This window comes from Artemia franciscana, unplaced genomic scaffold, assembly GCF_032884065.1.
Source record: "Artemia franciscana unplaced genomic scaffold, ASM3288406v1 Scaffold_1302, whole genome shotgun sequence".
NCBI classification, from domain to species: Eukaryota; Metazoa; Arthropoda; class Branchiopoda; order Anostraca; family Artemiidae; genus Artemia; species Artemia franciscana.
The window spans coordinates 1,397-19,952 of NW_027062788.1; the positions used below are offsets into that span (position 1 = coordinate 1,397).

General features: G+C 35.5%; 1 protein-coding gene across 1 annotated transcript in view; it reads left to right on the forward strand.

Moving 5' to 3' along the window:
• Nucleotides 1-4,799: 4,799 nt before the first annotated feature.
• Nucleotides 4,800-18,556, forward strand: part of LOC136042449 (growth hormone secretagogue receptor type 1-like) — an 81,744-nt gene continuing 67,987 nt past the window's right edge. The window contains exon 1 of the mRNA XM_065727412.1: nucleotides 4,800-5,123. Within this exon, the coding sequence (XP_065583484.1) occupies nucleotides 4,832-5,123 (292 nt within the window). The 5' untranslated portion in view covers nucleotides 4,800-4,831. The remainder of the gene's footprint in view (nucleotides 5,124-18,556) is intronic.

The window sequence follows — 18,556 nt, forward strand, 5'->3', positions numbered from 1 at the left end:
CTGTAGACAAAGTTTTAAGGGAAGAACAATGCGGTTTTAGAAAAGGTAGAGGATGTGTCGACCATGTTTTCACTCTTAGGTTAATAATTGAGATGTCCCTTCGTTGTCAAACACCTTTGGTTCTCAGTTTTATCGATTATGAGCAAGCTTTCGATTCTGTTGATAGAAGAGCGTTAACAAAGGTCTTATCGTTATATGTTATACCAAAATAATACATTAAAGTGATTTGTACTATGTACGAGAATAATACTGCTGCGGTTAAGGTAGGAAATGAGGTTAGCAACTGGTTTTGTATTAAATCAGGAGTTAAGCAGGGTTGTGTTCTATCCCCCTTTATATGGATCATTTTGATGGACTTTATCTTAAGGAGCACAGGAAAGGCAATTGGAGACCATGGAATGAAATGGGGAGGAAGAACGCTCCTGGACTTACATTATGCTGATGATTTAAGCATATTAGATGAAAGTGTGAGCAAAATGAATGAATTTTTAGAGGTTTTACGAGTTCAGGGTGCTAAAATAGGCTTGAAAATTAATGTTAAGAAGACTAAGTCACTAAGGCTAGGAATAAGTGTAGATGAACAGGTGACATTAGGTACCGAAAAGATTGATCAGAATGGGAGCTTCTGTTACCTGGGTAGTATTATTAGTAAAGATGGTGGGAACAGTGAAGATGTTAAAAGTAGAATAGCTAAGGCTCAGGGTGTTTTTTCACAGTTAAAAAAAGTTTGGAAGAATAGAAAGATAAGTCTAAAAACCAAAATTAGAATATTGGAAGCTTCAGTGATGACAATGGTCAAATATGGCTCTGAAGAATGGGCACTCCGAAAAGCAGATGAAAATTTACTAGAAGTTTTCCAGAGAAAGTGCCTACGGTTTGTTCTGGGTACCCGGCTGACTGACCGTATTTCAAACAGTAGGTTGTACAAAAAGTGTGGTTCAATCCCGCTTTCTAATGCTATAATGAGAGAAAGGTTGAGATGGCTAGGCCACGTTCTACGGATGGAGGATGACAGATTACCGAAGATTGTCCTCTTTGGCCAACCGTCTGGGGCTACACGGAAAGCAGGTCGTCCCTGTCCGGGTTGGGAGGATGTCATAAATAAAGATTTAAAGGAAATGGGAACTTCCTGGGAGGGTGTAAAGAGGGAGGCTTTAAATAGATTAGGTTGGAGGAGGAGCGTGCGTAGCTGTGTTGGCCTCAGGTGGCTTAGTGCTGCGGTGAGTTATTAGTAGTAGTAGTAGTATATATATATATATATATATATATATATATATATATATATATATATATATATATATACTAGCTGTTGGGGTGGCGCTTCGCGCCACCCCAACACCTAGTTGGTGGGGGCGCTTCGCGCCCCCCCCAAGCCCCCCCCGCGCGCGTAAGTCGTTACGCGCCATAATAGTTACGCGCCATTGTAGTTGTGTCCCTATGTTATATAAACTTGCGAATATACAACATTCTTTGCTGTCCCATTGTCTTTGCATATAAATAGATTGTCAGGTTATCCCCCTGTTTCCCCCGGTGTCCCCGTTGTAGTTGTGTCCCTGTGTCCCGGTCGTCATTTATATTCCCTGTGTCCCGGTCATCATTTGTATCCCGGTGTCCCGGTCTGTATATACATTCGTTTTTTAGTTTTGTTTTTCTCCTTTATTTTTTTCCTTTTTTTTCTTTTTTAGCTTATTTAGATTTTTAGATTTTTTAGTTTTTTTTATTAGTTTTTAGTTTTTATTTCTTTTTAGTTTTTTTGTCCCGGTCGTCATTTATATCCCCCTGTTTCCCCCGGTGTCCCCGTTGTAGTTGTGTCCCTGTGTCCCGGTCGTTATTTATTTTTTAGTTTTTTACCTTTTTTAGTTTTTTTAGTTTTTTAGCTTTTTTATTTTTTTTATTAGTTTTTAGTTTTTTTGTAGTTTTTGCCTTTTTTTTAGTTTTTTTAGTTTTTTAGCTTTTTTATTAGTTTTTAGTTTTTTTTGTAGTTTTTGCCTTTTTTTAGTTTTTTTAGTTTTTTAGCTTTTTTATTTTTTTTATTAGTTTTTAGTTTTTTTTGTAGTTTTTGCCTTTTTTTAGTTTTTTCAGTTTTGACGTCACCTGATCCAGTTTTTTCAGGTGACGTCACCTGATCCACGATCCACAGATCCACAGACAACTTATTTTTATATATATAGATAGTTTTTTTTTTTTTACTTATGTCCTGGTCGTCATTTATACTCCCTGTGTCCCGGTGCTTTGTTGATTGCTAATCGAACATTCCTTTTGTCCTGGTCGCTTTCTCTTTGAGTGTCGTCATTTATTAGTTTTTTCCTTTTTTTTTTTAGTTTTTTATTGGTTTTTACCTTTATTTTAGCTTATTTTTCAGTTTTTTCCTTTTTTTTAGTTTTTTTTTATTTTTTATTTTTTTATTTTTTTACCTTTTTTTAGTTTTTTTAGTTTTTTTAGTTTTTTAGCTTTTTTTACTTTTTTTATTAGTTTTTAGTTTTTTTTTGTAGTTTTTGCCTTTTTTTAGTTTTTTCAGTTTTTTTTTTTAGTTTTTTATTGGTTTTTACCTTTATAGTTTTTTTAGTTTTTTAGCTTTTTTATATTTTTTATTAGTTTTTAGTTTTTTTTTGTAGTTTTTGCCTTTTTTTAGTTTTTTCAGTTTTGACGTCACCTAATCCAGTTTTTTCAGGTGACGTCACCTGACACATCCATCCACACATCCATCCACACATCCACAGACAGACAACTTATTTTTATATATATAGATATATATATATATATATCTATATATATATATAAAAATAAGTTGTCTGTGTGTGGATCTGTGGATGGATCAGGTGACGTCATGTTTCGGAAACTGAAAAAACTAAAAAAAGGCAAAAACTACAAAAAAAAACTAAAAACTAATAAAAAAAATAAAAAGGCTAAAAAACTAAAAAAACTAAAAAAAGGTAAAAAACTAAAAAAACTAAAAACTAAAAAAAAAATAAAAAAAGGAAAAAACTGAAAAATAGAAGAGAAAAAGAAAACTAATAAAATTAAGAATGAAAAAAAATAATAAAAAAGATAAAAACTAAAAAAAAAAGTAAAAAGAAAAAACGAAAAAAAACTAAAAAAGCTAAAAAAAAGGTAAAAACCAATAAAAAACTAAAAAGGAAAAAAACTAAAAAAATTTTCATCTAAAAAACTAAAAAAAGCTAAAAAAGGTAAGAACTAAAAAAGAAAAAAATAAATGACGACACTCAAAGAGAAAGCGACCGGGACAAAAGGAATGTTCGATTAGCAATCAACAAAGCACCGGGACACAGGGAGTATAAATGACGACCAGGACATAAGTAAAAAAAAAAACTAAAAAAACTAAAAAGAAGGTAAAAACTACAAAAAAACTAAAAAGAAAAAAAAACTAAAAACTAATAAAAAAACTAAAAAATCTAAAAATCTAAATAAACTAAAAAAGAAAAAAATAAAAAAGGAAAAAAATAAAGGAGAAAAACAAAACTAAAAAACGAATGTATATACAGACTGGGACACCGGGATACAAATGACGACCGGGACACAGGGAATATAAATGACCATACATAAGCCATAATGACCAGGACATAAGTAAAAAATATAAATGACGACCGGGACACAGGGACACAACTACAACGGGGACGCCGGGGGGCACAGAGGGATATAAATGACGACCGGGACACCGGGACAGGGAATGGTCGATTGGCAATCACCATCAACAAAGCTCAAGGGCAATCATTAGAATCATGAGGTATAGATCTGAATACGGATTGTTTTCCCATGGACCATTATATGTTGCATGTTCAAGAGTCGGTAAACCTGACAATCTATTTATATGCACAGACAATGGGACAGCAAAGAATGTTGTATATTCGCAAGTTTTACGTAGTTAAAAACATATATATAATATATCTATCTATATTCACAGGTGGGACATAGGGACACAACTACAATGGCGCGTAAATAATATGGCGCGTAACGACTTACGCGCGCGGGGGGGCTTGGGGGGGGGCGCGAAGCGCCCCCACCAACTAGGTGTTGGGGTGGCGCGAAGCGCCACCCCAACAGCTAGTATATATATATATATATATATATACATATATATATGTAAATAGATAAAATTACTTATAAGAGGTCAAAGAAATTTAATTTTTTTTTTTTAACAAACCAAATGAGTGGCACCTTCAAGCTGATTCGGGCAACTTATTCCACACAATATGACTCGCAATTAAAGGATTAAAATCTGACCTTACACAAGGAGTAAAAGGAACTTGAATATGATTTTTGGTATTGCGAAGATTATAATTATTCTGATCAGAGGTGGAAGATGGAGGAACAGTTAGGGGATGGGGGAGATGACCATGAAGTTGAAAAAAGTAAAACATGCACACGAAAGAAAATAAAGTGACTCGAGATCAAGTAATGGGATAACTCTTGAACGATTAGTTTCCTTATTGGGGTTTCTAGCTTTATTGTAAACCTTAGAAAGTGGTTTTAACAATGAAGGAAAGGTTGACACTCATATTATTGGACAGATTAGATTGGATCAACAGTGAGAAAGGATTTTCAAAATTGATCCAGGGAAAATATGTTTAAGTTTCCTTAAAATACTAAGACTCCTGCATATCTTCATTTTTATCAAATCAATGTGACGTTTGAAAGAAAATTTTTCATATTGGTATCAAAATTCCGTATCTTAGAGTTTCAATTACTATTGTTCTGGATTGCTCCTTACTAACAGTTCTTTACTAGAACTGTTTGGTTTTGCTAAGTATACTGTTTTTCTTTAAGCTTTTCATTTCCAGGTTTGAAAGGGAAATGACTGCTTTACTTCAAAATGGAAACTACCACATTTGCACCGAACGCAACAAATGTCACGAATCCAGAGTTCCCGGCGTATATGGCATTCTCCATGACAATAGTATGCACAGTTGTTTTCCTAATAGGACTTTTAGGGAACGCCTTGGTCCCAGTGATTCTTTGGACCAACAAGGAACTAAGAAGTTCTACCAATTTTTTCTTACTGAACTTGAGTTTGGCAGATATTCTTGTTCTTGGAGTGTGTATGCCTCCAGTAATTGTGGAAATAAACAATGAGCCAGAAGTTTGGCTCCTTGGGAAATTTATGTGTAAGTATGTTGAAAATCTTATTTAAAAAAAATGAAATATGGGTATATTTAAAAAAAAAGAAAATTTAACCCTCCTTAAGCTTTTGCTTGTTCGGATTATATCAACCTTTAAATATACATCATTAAATGAGAAAAAGCATCGACCCCTTAAATATACATCATTAAATGAGATAAAACATTAAGAAAGAGAAGTGAAGAAAAAAATAGAAAGACAAAAAACTCGGTGCTTACCTGCCTCCTGGTCGCAATAACCCTTCGTACTAACAATCATTTTTATTTACCAACTCACCTAAAACCCCTGCTTCCATACAAAAACTACTATTTTTGTGGGGGGAATCGAGAGCTAATCAATTTTATGCCTGATAACTTTAATGCCTGACCTGCAAAAGGGCTGGACCTGTAGTACCTAAAAAGAGCTCCAACAATGACAACTGATTTTCGATAAGAACATTTTCCGAATCTCTTGACATTTGGATAAAATTCAATGTCAAGAATGCTGTTATAATCCGAATATTTTAAATACAGAAACTGTGTAAAGTGGAACTTGCTCCTTCCTAAGCGATTTAACAACTTTAATGACTTCATATTTTACCTTGAAAAGTCTATGACTCAAGGCCAACCTGTAAGAGTCCATTTTATAACACTAGGAATGACATTAAGTAATGTACTAGGACAGGAGCAATGGTTCACCACCATGCACGTAGTTGTTTTAAACTTCCGTGAGAGTTATTTTTAGTAGCATCCATAAATATGTTTCTGAGCCTATTTGTGATTACATAAAAAAAAACTAGTTTTTCTAACTGAAAGTAAGGAGCGACATTAAAACTTAAAACGAACAGAAACTACTCCGTATATGAAATGGGTTGTCCCCTCCGCAATCCTTCGCTCTTTACGCTAAAGTTTGACTCTTTACCACAATTCTGCTTTTTAAAACTATTAAAAGCTTTAGCATAAAGAGCGAGGGATTGTGGAGGGGACAACCCATTTCATGTACGGAGCAATTTCTGTTCGTTTTAAGTTTTAATGTCGCTCCTTACTTTCAGTTAGAAAAACTATTTTTTTTTATGTATGTGCGTAGTAGAATGAACCCGTTTATTGGCCAGTGTTTGACGGGTTGATACGGTAATTCATCTGTGAGAAATTTTCCGCGAGGGTGACTTTCAGACCGAATTTCTTTACGTAGTGGAGTAAAACAAGGGTCAGTTCCCAGCCCCTTTATAATTAATAACACAATCAGAACAGCCACGCGGTTCCTATCCCCATATGTGATTGACGGTATCAACGTTAGCCACATGTCGTACGCTGATGATATTTTGTTATTTTCCGGAAATTTAATATCAATAAGGAATGCAATTGAAATATTACACTCACATCTACGGGAGATAGGATTAGAGATTGAACCTACTAAAACGGGATTCCTAGTGGCAAAGAATAATAGGGATTTCCATTATCATTCAATTACGGTGGGATCGCTGAATATTTTAAATAAAGATTCCATTAATCACCTCAGGTTACCTTTTCGTCCGTCAATTAAAGCTACGTGGGAGTTGGTGTTATCGTCTGTATTGGAAAAACTAAGGAAGCCTCATTATTCTAAATGATTGCCATTGAGCTTTGTTGATGGTGATTGCTAATCAAACATTCCCTGTGTCCCGGTCGTCATTTATATATCCCCCCTGTGTCCCCCGGCGTCCCCGTTGTAGTTTTGTCCCTGTTTCCCTGTCATCATTTTTATTCCCTGTGTCCCGGTCGTTATTTGGGTCCCGGTGTCCGAGGCTATAATTTCTCTTTGAGTGTCCCGGTTTTCATTTATATTCCGTGTGTCCCGGTGTCCCGGTCGTCATTTGTGTCCCGGTGTCTCGGTCTGTAATTTTTCTTTGAGTGTCCCGGTCGTCATTTATATTCCCTGTGTCCCGGTCGTCATTTGTGTCCCGGTGTCCTGGTCTGTAGTGTCATCTTATAATGACGTCATATACAAAGCCTTATATACTTATAATGACGTCACTCGACAGACCCACAAACAACTTATTTTTATATATAGAAGATATATAGATACAGTTTCTTTTTTAGTTTTTTCTTTTCTTACTTTGTTTCTTTTTTAGTTTTTCTTTTTTTTTAGTTTCTTCTTTTTATTGATTTGTTTTCTTCAATTTGTCAATGTTCATTCTAACATTGACACTTAGAAAAATCTTTACGTGCCAAGCATGCTAAAGCTCCAACAATTTATAATAAACCTCAAAATTTGGGTATCTGTTTTAAAGTTTTCGAATTACTTTATTCTATTGTCAAAATATATTGAAATATTTGTGCAATTCCTAGTTTTTTAGTTTTTTCTTTTTTTTTAGTTTTCTTAGCTTTTTTTAGTTTTTTTTTCTTTTTAGTTTTTCACCTTTTTTTATTTTTTTTTACGTTTTTTCTTTTTAGGTTTCTTCTAATTTTATTTTTTTGTATTTTTTAGTTTTTTTTAGTTTTTTTTTCATTTTAGTTTTTTTTTTAGTTTTTTACCTTTTTTCTTTTTTCAGTTTTCTTTTTCTTCTTTATTTTTCAGCGTCACTATGAAATACATATCGCCGAGACTTTGTTTTTTTTTTAACTAAAATATGGTAGGCATTGATGTCCTTATCCAAGTCAAAATCCCAAACCCAATCATCATCGCTATCATTTTCAGTTTTGATACGTTTTGACTCTCGCTGTCCAGGTGGATTTTCATCTAACTGCGCGGTTTTGCGTTTTTTAGCAACAGGCCTTTTGGCATTAACCCTTTGAGCAGATTCCTCGGCTGTTTCTTCTGCCATCGTAAGATTTATACTAAAATTTCTCTTTGAATTAACTATTTGAGCAGCTTCCTCGGCTGTTTCATCTGTCATTTTAAGATCTATTCTAAAAATTCCTCTTTAAGTGCCAAGCTTGCTAAAGCTCAACAATTTATAATAAACCTCAAAATTTTAAGTATCTGTTTTAAGGTTTTTGAATTTCTTTAATCTATGGTCAAAATATTTCGAAACATTTATGCAATTCCCAGTTTTTACATTTTAGTTTGTTCTCTTTATATATATAGAAGATATAATCTGGCGTAACAGACATATAATAACAGACATAACACACAAACAATTTATATTTATATATGTAAATACTAGAAGTTGGGGTGGCGCTTCGCGCCACCCCAACACCTAGTTAATGGGGGTGCCATTGTAGTTCTGTCCCTGTGTCCCACCTGTGAACATAGAAAGATATATATATATATATATAAATATATATATATATATATATATATATATATATATATATATATAAATAAGTTGTTTGTGGGTTATGTCTGTCTGTCTGTCTGTCTGTCTGTCTGTCCGCATATGACGTAGCGTTATGTTTCAGGTTGTAGATCTGAGAGGTTCAACCCGGAATACAAAAGAAGAAAAAAAACTAAAAAAGGTAAAAACTACAAAAAAAACTAAAAAAAAGAAAGAAAAACTAAAAACAAAAAATTTATTTCATCAACCAATTCAAAAACGAGTGCATTCAAACCCGAGTTGCTGAGTTGGTAACGCGTTATAATAAAAAAAAACTAAAAAAACTAAAAAAAACTAAAACAAGGTAAAAACTACAAAAAAAACTAAAAAAACTAAAAAAAACTAAAACAAGGTAAAAACTACAAAAAAAACTAAAAAGAAAAAAACTAAAAACTAATAAAAAAATAAAGGTAAAAACTACAAAAAAAACTAAAAAGAAAACAGAAAAAAAAAACTAAAACAAAAGTAAAAACCAAAAAAACTAAAAAGAAAAAAGGAAAAAAAAACACAAAATTTATTTCATCATATACCAATTCAAAAACGAATGTATATACAGACCGGAACACAGGGACACAAATGACGACCGGGACGCCGGGGGGGACAGGGGGATATATAAATGACGACAGGGGCACAGGGAATGTTCGATTAGCAATCACCATCAACTCACCATCAAAGCTCAAGGGCAATCATTAGAATCATGAGGTATAACTAAAAAAAACTAAAAAAAGGTAAAAAACTAAAAACTAAAAAAAAGACCAATTCAAAAACGAATGTATATACAGACCGGGACACCGGGACACAGGGAATATAAATGACGACCGGGACACTCAAAGAGAGATTACAGACTGGGACACCGGGACACAAATGACAACCGGGACACAGGGAAGAAAAAAAAAAAAACAAAAAAAAAAGTAAAAACCAAAAAAAAAACTAAAAAGAATATAAATGACGACCGGGACACAGGGACACAACTACAACGGGGACGCCGGGGGGCACAGGGGGATATATAAATGACGACAGGGACATAGGGAATGTTCGATTAGCAATCACCATCAACAAAGCTCAAGGGCGATCATTAGAATCTTGAGGTATAAATCTGAATACGGATTGTTTTGCCCATTGAGAATTATATGTTGCATGTTCAAGAGTCGGTAAACCTGACAATCTATTTATATGCACAGACAATGGGACAGCAAAGAATGTCGTATATTCGCAAGTTTTATGTAGTTAAAAACACACACACACACACACACATATATATATATATATATATATATATATATATATATATATATATATATATATATATATATATATATATATATATATATATATCTATATTCACAGGTGGGACATAGGGACACAACTACAATGGCACGTAACTAATATGGGGCATAACGACTTACGCGCGCGGGGGGCTTGGGGGGGGGGGCGCGAAGCGCCACCCCAACAGCTAGTATATATATATATATATATATATATATATATATATATATATATATATATATATATATGTATATATGTATATATATATATATATATATATATATATATATATATATATATATATATATATATATATATATATATATATATATATATATATATATATATATATATATATATATATATATATATATATATATATATGTGCTGTTGCATTGGTGATTTCTCTTTTCATGATATTATTCCAGGTTGAATCCAGTGCTGGTGGAGAAATTTTTTTAGTTTTCTCCCCGACAGACATTTACCCTGGTCCAGGTTTTTAACCTGATCTCCTTCTGTCTCTCTTTTTTTTTGTGTGTGTGCTGTTGCATTGGTGATTTATCTTTTCATGATATTATTCCAGGTTGGATCCAGTGCTGGTGGAGAAATTTTTTTAGTTTTCTCCCCGACAGACCTTTACCCTGGTCTAGGTTTTTAACCTGATCTCCTTCTGTCTCTCTCTTTTTTTTTTTTGTGTTTGTGCTGTTGCATTGGTGATTTCTCTTTTCATGATATATATATATATATATATATATATATATATATATATATATATATATATATAATATTGGTGGGGCACTTCGCGCCCCCCAAGCCCCCCCCCCCCGCGTGCGTAAGTCGTTACGCGCCATAATAGTTACGCGCCATTGTAGTTGTGTCCCTGTGTCCCACCTGTGAATATAGATAGATTTATATATGTGTTTCAAACTACGTAAAAATTGCGAATATACAACATTCTTGGCTTTACCATTGTCTGTGCATATACAAAGCCGTATGTACTAATAATGACGTCATATGCAAACGCTATTTTTACAAACAAACAAACATGCATACACACAACTCGTTTTTATATAGATAGATAGATCGATAGATACAATACAAATTAACTGCGTAAAACTTGCGAATATACAACATTCTTCGCTGTCCAATTGTCGCTGCATATAAATAGATTGTCAGGTTTACCGACCCTCAAACATGCAACGTACAATTGTCCATGGGAAAAACAATCAGTATTAAGATCTATACCACATTTTTCTAATGATTGACCTTGAGCTTTGTTAATGGTGATTGGAAATGCTAATCGAATTGGGAATTGCAATCTTTTAAATTGAAAAGGCAGATCCGTTGGAATCACGGGAATGCGAGGAATAAGAACAGCCTCACCCTCAAAAGGCCCTGGCAAGATTGTGGCCTCTATTAGGTTTTCCATTGTTTTTTTTACGGCAAGTCGCGTGCCATTACAAAGCTTTGGTGGGTTGATATTTCTTAAAAGTGTTATTGGTACGCCTATTTTTAGTTGTAGCACGTGTGGTGGAAACCCTGAAAGATCCACGGAATTTAAAAATTCAGATGGATAAGTAACCGCTTCATTTGGTTCCAAAACTGTGTCGACTGACTTGTAAAGGACTGCCTGGTCTCAAATCCCGGTCAAAACAATATTGTTGATTTCGTGGACGTCTATATTTTTGGGTGCGAGAATCGCTCTTTCACTTAGCCATTTATTATTTTTATAATTGTTTAGAATATTCGGAAATACTTTTTCAATCAATTCATTTTTGGACGTCACTAAATTACAGAAATCAGAAGGTAGTTGTATACGTCCTGAAATTGAGTCTACTGGGAGCTTTCCGTTTCCAATTGCCAGCACTTGATCTGAAAATGTTTGACCAGAGTCATCGTTTTGCAATAGGACACGCATATTTGTAGTTAATTTTAATGTTTTTACGTGTGCCCATAAATTAGAATTTTTCAGGCAAGCATTCATTTCGTCTGCAGGAGTTGATCTAGGTATTATAGGTAATGTTTGCCTGAAATCTCCCGCTAGCAATATTAATGTGCTGCCAAAGGGTTTCGAATTCCCTCGCAAATCTTTCAAGCATTGATACAGAGCCTCGAGCGATTTTTTGTGTGCCATTGTGCACTCATCCCAAATAATAAGTTTGCATTGCTGCAATACTTTACCCATCCCAGATGATTTGGAAATATTGCACGTGGGAGTTTCTGTAGAATGCAATTTCAGAGGCAATTTCAAAGCGGAATGAGCAGTTCTTCCACCAGGCAGCAATGTTGCGGCTATTCCAGACGACGCAATTGCCAACGCTATATCATTTTTTGATCGAATTGATGCCAGAATCAGTTTTATCACAAACGTTCTACCAGTACCTCCTGGCGCATCCAAAAAGAGAATTTCTCCAACGTTGTTATCGACACAATGCATTATCGTATCATAAATGTCTTTTTGTTCCGACGTTAACTTGGAAATGTTATTTTGTACATACGACAATAGATCACTCGTACTGTAACTTTGTTCACGATCCAATTCTACACATGTCGAAACAGCAGCGGTACGGTTAGGTGAAGGCATTCCCAAATCCTGAAGAGGTTTGTTTGCCATACGTACGCACAAATCTTCTATAATAACTAAAGTATAGTTATAAATTTCTGATGTAAAATCAAAAGTCATATCTGACGTCTCTAACTGTTTTCGATGGAGCATATCTTCGGACATTTTTGACTTATGTTTTTCCCATAACTCTCTAGGAGCTGATGGAGAGCAAGTTGTTAAAATGATGCCAAACAATGCACGAGTTTGACTTGGAGTTGACGTTTCGCACGCGTCATTGATGCAGTTATCCCAGTGTTGGTCATTCTCCAATAAATTCAGAGCTTGGCATGCACTACGGTAAGTGTCATGTATAGTACCGTTTACAGTTCTCAAATACTCATGGCGCAATCACCATCAACAAAGCACCGGGACACAAACGACGACCGGGACACAAGGAGTATAAATGACGACCAGGACATAAGTAAAACAAAACTAAAAAAAGTTAAAAACTACAAAAAAACTAAAAAGAAAAAAACAACTAAAAACTAATAAAAAACTTAAAAAAGCTAAAAAACTAAAAAAACTAAAAAAGAAAAAAAAAAGGAAACAAAAAATGAAAAATAAAGGAGAAAAACAAAACTAAAAAAAAATAAAATAAAAAAAACTAAAAAGAAAAAAGAAAAAAACTAAAAAGAAAAAAAGAAAAAAAAACCTAAAAAAAACTAAAAAAAACTAAAAACCAAAAAAAACTAAAAAGAAAAAAAGGGGAAAAATACAAAATTTATTTCATCATATACAATTTCAAAACAGAATGTATATACAGACCGGAACACCGGGATACAAATGACGACCTCGACACAGGGAATATAAATGACGACCGGGAAACAGGGACACAACTACAACGGGGACGTCGGGGGACAAAAAGGGATATATAAATGACGACGGGGACACAGGGAATGTTCGATTAGCAATCACCATCAACAAAGCTCAAGGGTAATCATTAGAATCATGAGGTATAACTAAAAAAAATAAAAAAAAGGTAAAAAACTAAAAAAAAGACCAATTCAAAAACGAATGTATATACAGACCGGGACACCGGGACACAAATGACGACCGGGACACAAGGAATATAAATGACGCCCGGGACACTCAAAGAGAAATCACAGACTGGGACACCGGGACACAAATGACGACCGGGACACAGGGATACAACTACAACGGGGACGCCGGGGGGCACAGGGGGATATATAAATGACGACGGCAACAAAGGGAATGGTCGATTAGCAATTACCATCAACAAAGCTCAAGGGCAATCATTAGAATCATGAGGTATAGATCTGAATACGGATTGTTTACCCATGGACCATTATATGTTGCATGTTCAAGAGTCGGTAAACCTGACAATCTATTTATATGCACAGACAATGGGACAGCAAAGAATGTTGTATATTCGCAAGTTTTACGTAGTTAAAAACATATATATACATATCTATCTATATTCACAGGTGGGACATAGGGACAAAACTACAATGGCGCGTAACTAATATGGCGCGTAACGACTTACGCGCGCGGGGGGGCATGGGGGGAGCGCGAAGCTCCCCCACCAACTAGGTGTTGGGGTGGCGCGAAGCGCCACTCCAACAGCTAGTATATATATATATATATATATATATATATATATATATATATATATATATATATATATATATATATATATATATATATATATATACATATATATATATACATTTGCGTTTGTTATTTATCCGTCTGAATCAGATCAAGCTCCGCTCTGAACAATACATTCATTTGCGTGATGCAGTTGTAAATGACGGTAATACCACAAACGTTGGAAGACTAACGATTTTACCTTCGTCATATGCTGGCAGTCCCCGTCATATGCATGAATATGCTCAAGATGCTTTTGCGTATGTTCGTCTCTATGGTCGTCCAGATTTATTTATTATATTTACATGTAATCAATCTTGGGACGAGATACAGCAGCTTTTACTTAAAGGACAATCGGCGGTTCATAGACATGACATTATGGCTTGTGTCTTCCGGCAAAAGTTGAAATCACTGATAAACTACATAGTAAAACTTGAAGTGTTTGGGTCAGTGCGATGATGGATGTACTCAGTGGAATGGCAAAACGAGGATTAACACACGCACATATACTAATCTGGCTACATTATAAAATTACTTCTAATGAAATTGATGATGTGATTTCCGCTGAAATATCTGATGAAAATGTCGATAAGGGGTTATATGATATTGTTGTAAAAAATACGATACATAGACCTGGCGGTGCACTGAACAAAAATTCAACATGCATGGCCAAAGGAAGGTGCACAAAGCAATATCCTCGACTTTTAGTACCCAACACAATTACTGGCAATGATGGTTACCCACAATATAGAAGATCTACTGAAGATGGCGGTAAAACAGCAATAATAAAGAAACGTAACGGTACCATATTCGAAGTAGATAACCAGTGGGCTGTTCCATATTCCCCTTTATTATCAAAAACAATTAATGCACACATAAACGTTGAAAACTCTAACTCCGTAAAGGCAATCAAATACATATGTAAATACGTCAACAAAGGCAATGACATGGCAGTTTTTGGCTTGCAGTCCGAAATCAAAGATATCGAAGAAATCGTACAATATTAGGCTGGAAGATACATAAGCAGTAATGAAGCTGTTTGGTGAATTCTTTCATTTCCAATACATGAACGTAGTCCAGCTGTCGTTCACTTAGTGGTACATTTACAGAATGGTCAACGTGTTTGTTTTTTGAAATCCATTGTGCAACCAAGAGCCCTGAATCCGCCGGATACAAAGTTAACTGCTTTCTTTTCGCTATGCAAAAATGATTCTTTTGCAAAAAAACTGCTGTATACTGAAGTGCCTTCGTTTTACACATGGAATACTGAAAATAAAGTATTTGAACATCGAAAACAGGGTATGTCAGTCGATGGCCAACCTACCATCTTCAAAGATACCACGATAGGAAGACTCTACACCGTTTACCCCAATCAACATGAATGCTTCTTTCTACGCCTGCTTTTGGTGAATGTACCCGGTCCGACGTCCTTTGAGAATTTGAGAACTGTAAACGGTGCTATACAAGACACTTACCGTAGTTCATGCCAAGCTCTGAATTTATTGGAGAATGACCAACACTGGGATTACTGCATCAATGACGCGTGCGAAACGTCAACTCCAAGTCAAATTCATGCATTGTTTGGAATCATACTAACAACTTGCTCTCCTTCAGCTCCTACAGAGTTATGGGAAAACTATAAATCGAAAATGTCCGAAGATATGCTCCATCGAAAACGGTTAGAGACGTCAGATAAGACTTTTGATTTTACATCATAAATTTATAACTACACTTTAATTATTATAGAAGAATTGTGCGTATGTATGGCAAAAAAACCTCTTCAGGATTTGGGAATGCCTTCACCTAATCATACCGCTGCTGTTTCAACATGTGTAGAATTGGATCGTGAACAAAGTTACAGTACGAGTCATCTATTGTCGTATGTACAAGATAACATTTCCAAGTTAACGTCGGAACAAAAAGACATTTATGATACGATAGTGCATTGTATCGATAACAACGTTGGAGAAATTTTCTTTTTGGATGCGCCAGGAGGTACTGGTAAAACGTTTGTGATAAAACAGATTCTGGCATCAATTCGATCAAAAAATGATATAGCGTTGGCAATTGCGTCGTCTGGAATAGCCGCAACGTTGATGCCTGGTGGAAGAACTGCTCATTCCGCTTTTAAATTGCCTCTGAATTTGCATTCTACAGAAACTCCAACGTGCAATATTTCCAAATTATCTGGGATGGGTGAAGTATTGCAGCAATGCAAACTTATTATTTGGGACGAGTGCACAATGGTACACAAAAAATCGCTTGAGGCTCTGGATCAATGTTTGAAAGATTTGTGAGGGAATTTGAAACCCTTTGGCAGCACATTAATATTGCTTGCGGGGAGATTTCAGGCAAACATCTATATATATAAAAATAAGTTGTCTGTCTGTCTTTGTGTCAAGTGAAGTCATGTTTGTGTGTCGACTGACGTCATATTTGTCGAATGACGAAATTAGAGACCGGGACATCGGAACAGAAATGACGACCGTGACACCAAGACATCTATCTATATATATAAATCTATATATATAAAAATAAGTTGTCTGTGTGTGGATCTGTGGATGGATCAGGTGACGTCATGTTTAGGCTGACGTCATGAAATTAGTTGCCATCATTTTTGCTTTGAAGGTGACATCATTCAAGTTATATAAGACATATGTTCGCCGTCATGTTTCGGCGGACGTCATGAAATTAGTTACCATCATTTTTGCTTTGAAGGCGTGACGTCATTCAAGTTATATAAGACGTATGTTCGCGTAGAATTCTATTAATGCTTAAGTTTATAATGACTGATGAAGATGCTCAAAGAGTCTATGCCAAAAAACTTGCTGCTGATAGAGAAAGTCAGAAAAGAAAGCGTGCCGAGGAACTACCAGAGCAACGCGAAAGCAGACTTGCTGCTAAAAGAGAAAGTGAAAAAAGAAGGCGTGCCGAGGAACTACTAGAGCAACGCAGAAGCAGACTTGCTGCTAAAAGAGAAAGTGAAAAAAGAAGGCGTGCCGAGGAATCAAAAGACCAGCAGGGAAACAGGCTTGAGGCTGATAGAGAAAGAAAGAACAGAAAGCATGCCGAGGAACTACCAGAGCAACGCAGAAGCAGACTTGCTGCTAAAAGAGAAAGTGAAAAAAGAAGGCGTGCCGAGGAACTACTAGAGCAACGCAGAAGCAGACTTGCTGCTAAAAGAGAAAGTGAAAAAAGAAGGCGTGCCGAGGAATCAAAAGACCAGCAGGGAAACAGGCTTGCTGCTGATAGAGAAAGTAAGAAAAGAAAGCGTGCCGAGGAATCAGAGCAATCTGAAAGTTATCGCCTGGCATTCAGGTACAACCCAGTCGATGATTATAGCTTGAGTAGATGTGTTCAAATCGGGACAATGTCTAAAATTTGTCCCTATTGCAAGGCCTTGAAATTCAATGGTGAAACAATGGGAATGTGTTGCGCCTCAGGAAAAGTTAAACTTCCTCTATTGGCTGCACCACCAGAGCCATTGAAGACTTTCCTTACTGGAACTACGTCAGAATCTAAGCGTTTTTTGTCAAAAATTAGACAATACAACTCATGTTTCCAAATGACGTCGTTTGGAGCCCAAATCGAAAATCCAGATCAATTTATGTCTACTTTCAAAGTAAAAGGGCAAATTTATCATTGAGCAGGGTCCCTTCTACCATTCTCACGCGAGAATCATAAATTTTTACAATTGTACTTCATCAGTGATAGAAATTCTGAATTGAATGCACGTTGCGAAATTTCTCCCAACGTTGAAAGGACAATCGTTTCCCAATTGCAACATCTTTTCCACGAAAATAATAAGTTAGTGCGTCTGTTCAAAACAGCCATCGATTTGATGCCTACTGATACTCATAAAATTGTTATTTCCGCTGACAAAACGCCTCCTGGCCAACATGTGCGTAGATACAATGCTCCGACTATCGACGAAGTGGCAATCGTTATGGTCGGTGATCAGTTTTTACCTCGAGATATTATTCTACATAAGCGAAACGCTCAGTTGTTAAGAATTGCTGAAACTCATCGATGCTACGATGCCCTACAATATCCTATCATTTTTTGGGATGGAGCCGACGGCTATCACTTTAATATTAAATTGATGAATCCAGCCACTAACAAAGAAATGAATAAGAAATGCAGTGCAATGCATTATTATTCCTATAGACTAATGATTCGGCAGGATGAAGAAAATTATATTTTAAAATGCCGTGAATTGTTTCACCAATTTATGGTTGATATGTATGCTAAAATTGAATCAGAACGTTTGCTATATATCCGCCTGAATCAGACCAAGCTCCGCTCTGAACAATACATTCATTTGCGAGATGCAGTTATAAATGACGGTAATACCACAAACGTTGGAAGATTAACAATTTTACCTTCGTCATATGTTGGCAGTCCCCGTCATATGCATGAATATGCTCAAGATGCTATTGCGTATGTTCGTCTCTATGGTCGTCCAGATTTATTTATTACATTTACATGTAATCAATCTTGGGACGAGATACTGCAGCTTTTACTTCAAGGACAATCGGCGGTTCATACGCATGACATTACGGCACGTGTCTTCCGGCAAAAGTTGAAATCACTGATAAACTACCTTGGAAAACATGAAGTGTTTGGGTCAGTGCGATGCTGGATGTACTCAGTAGAATGGCAAAAAC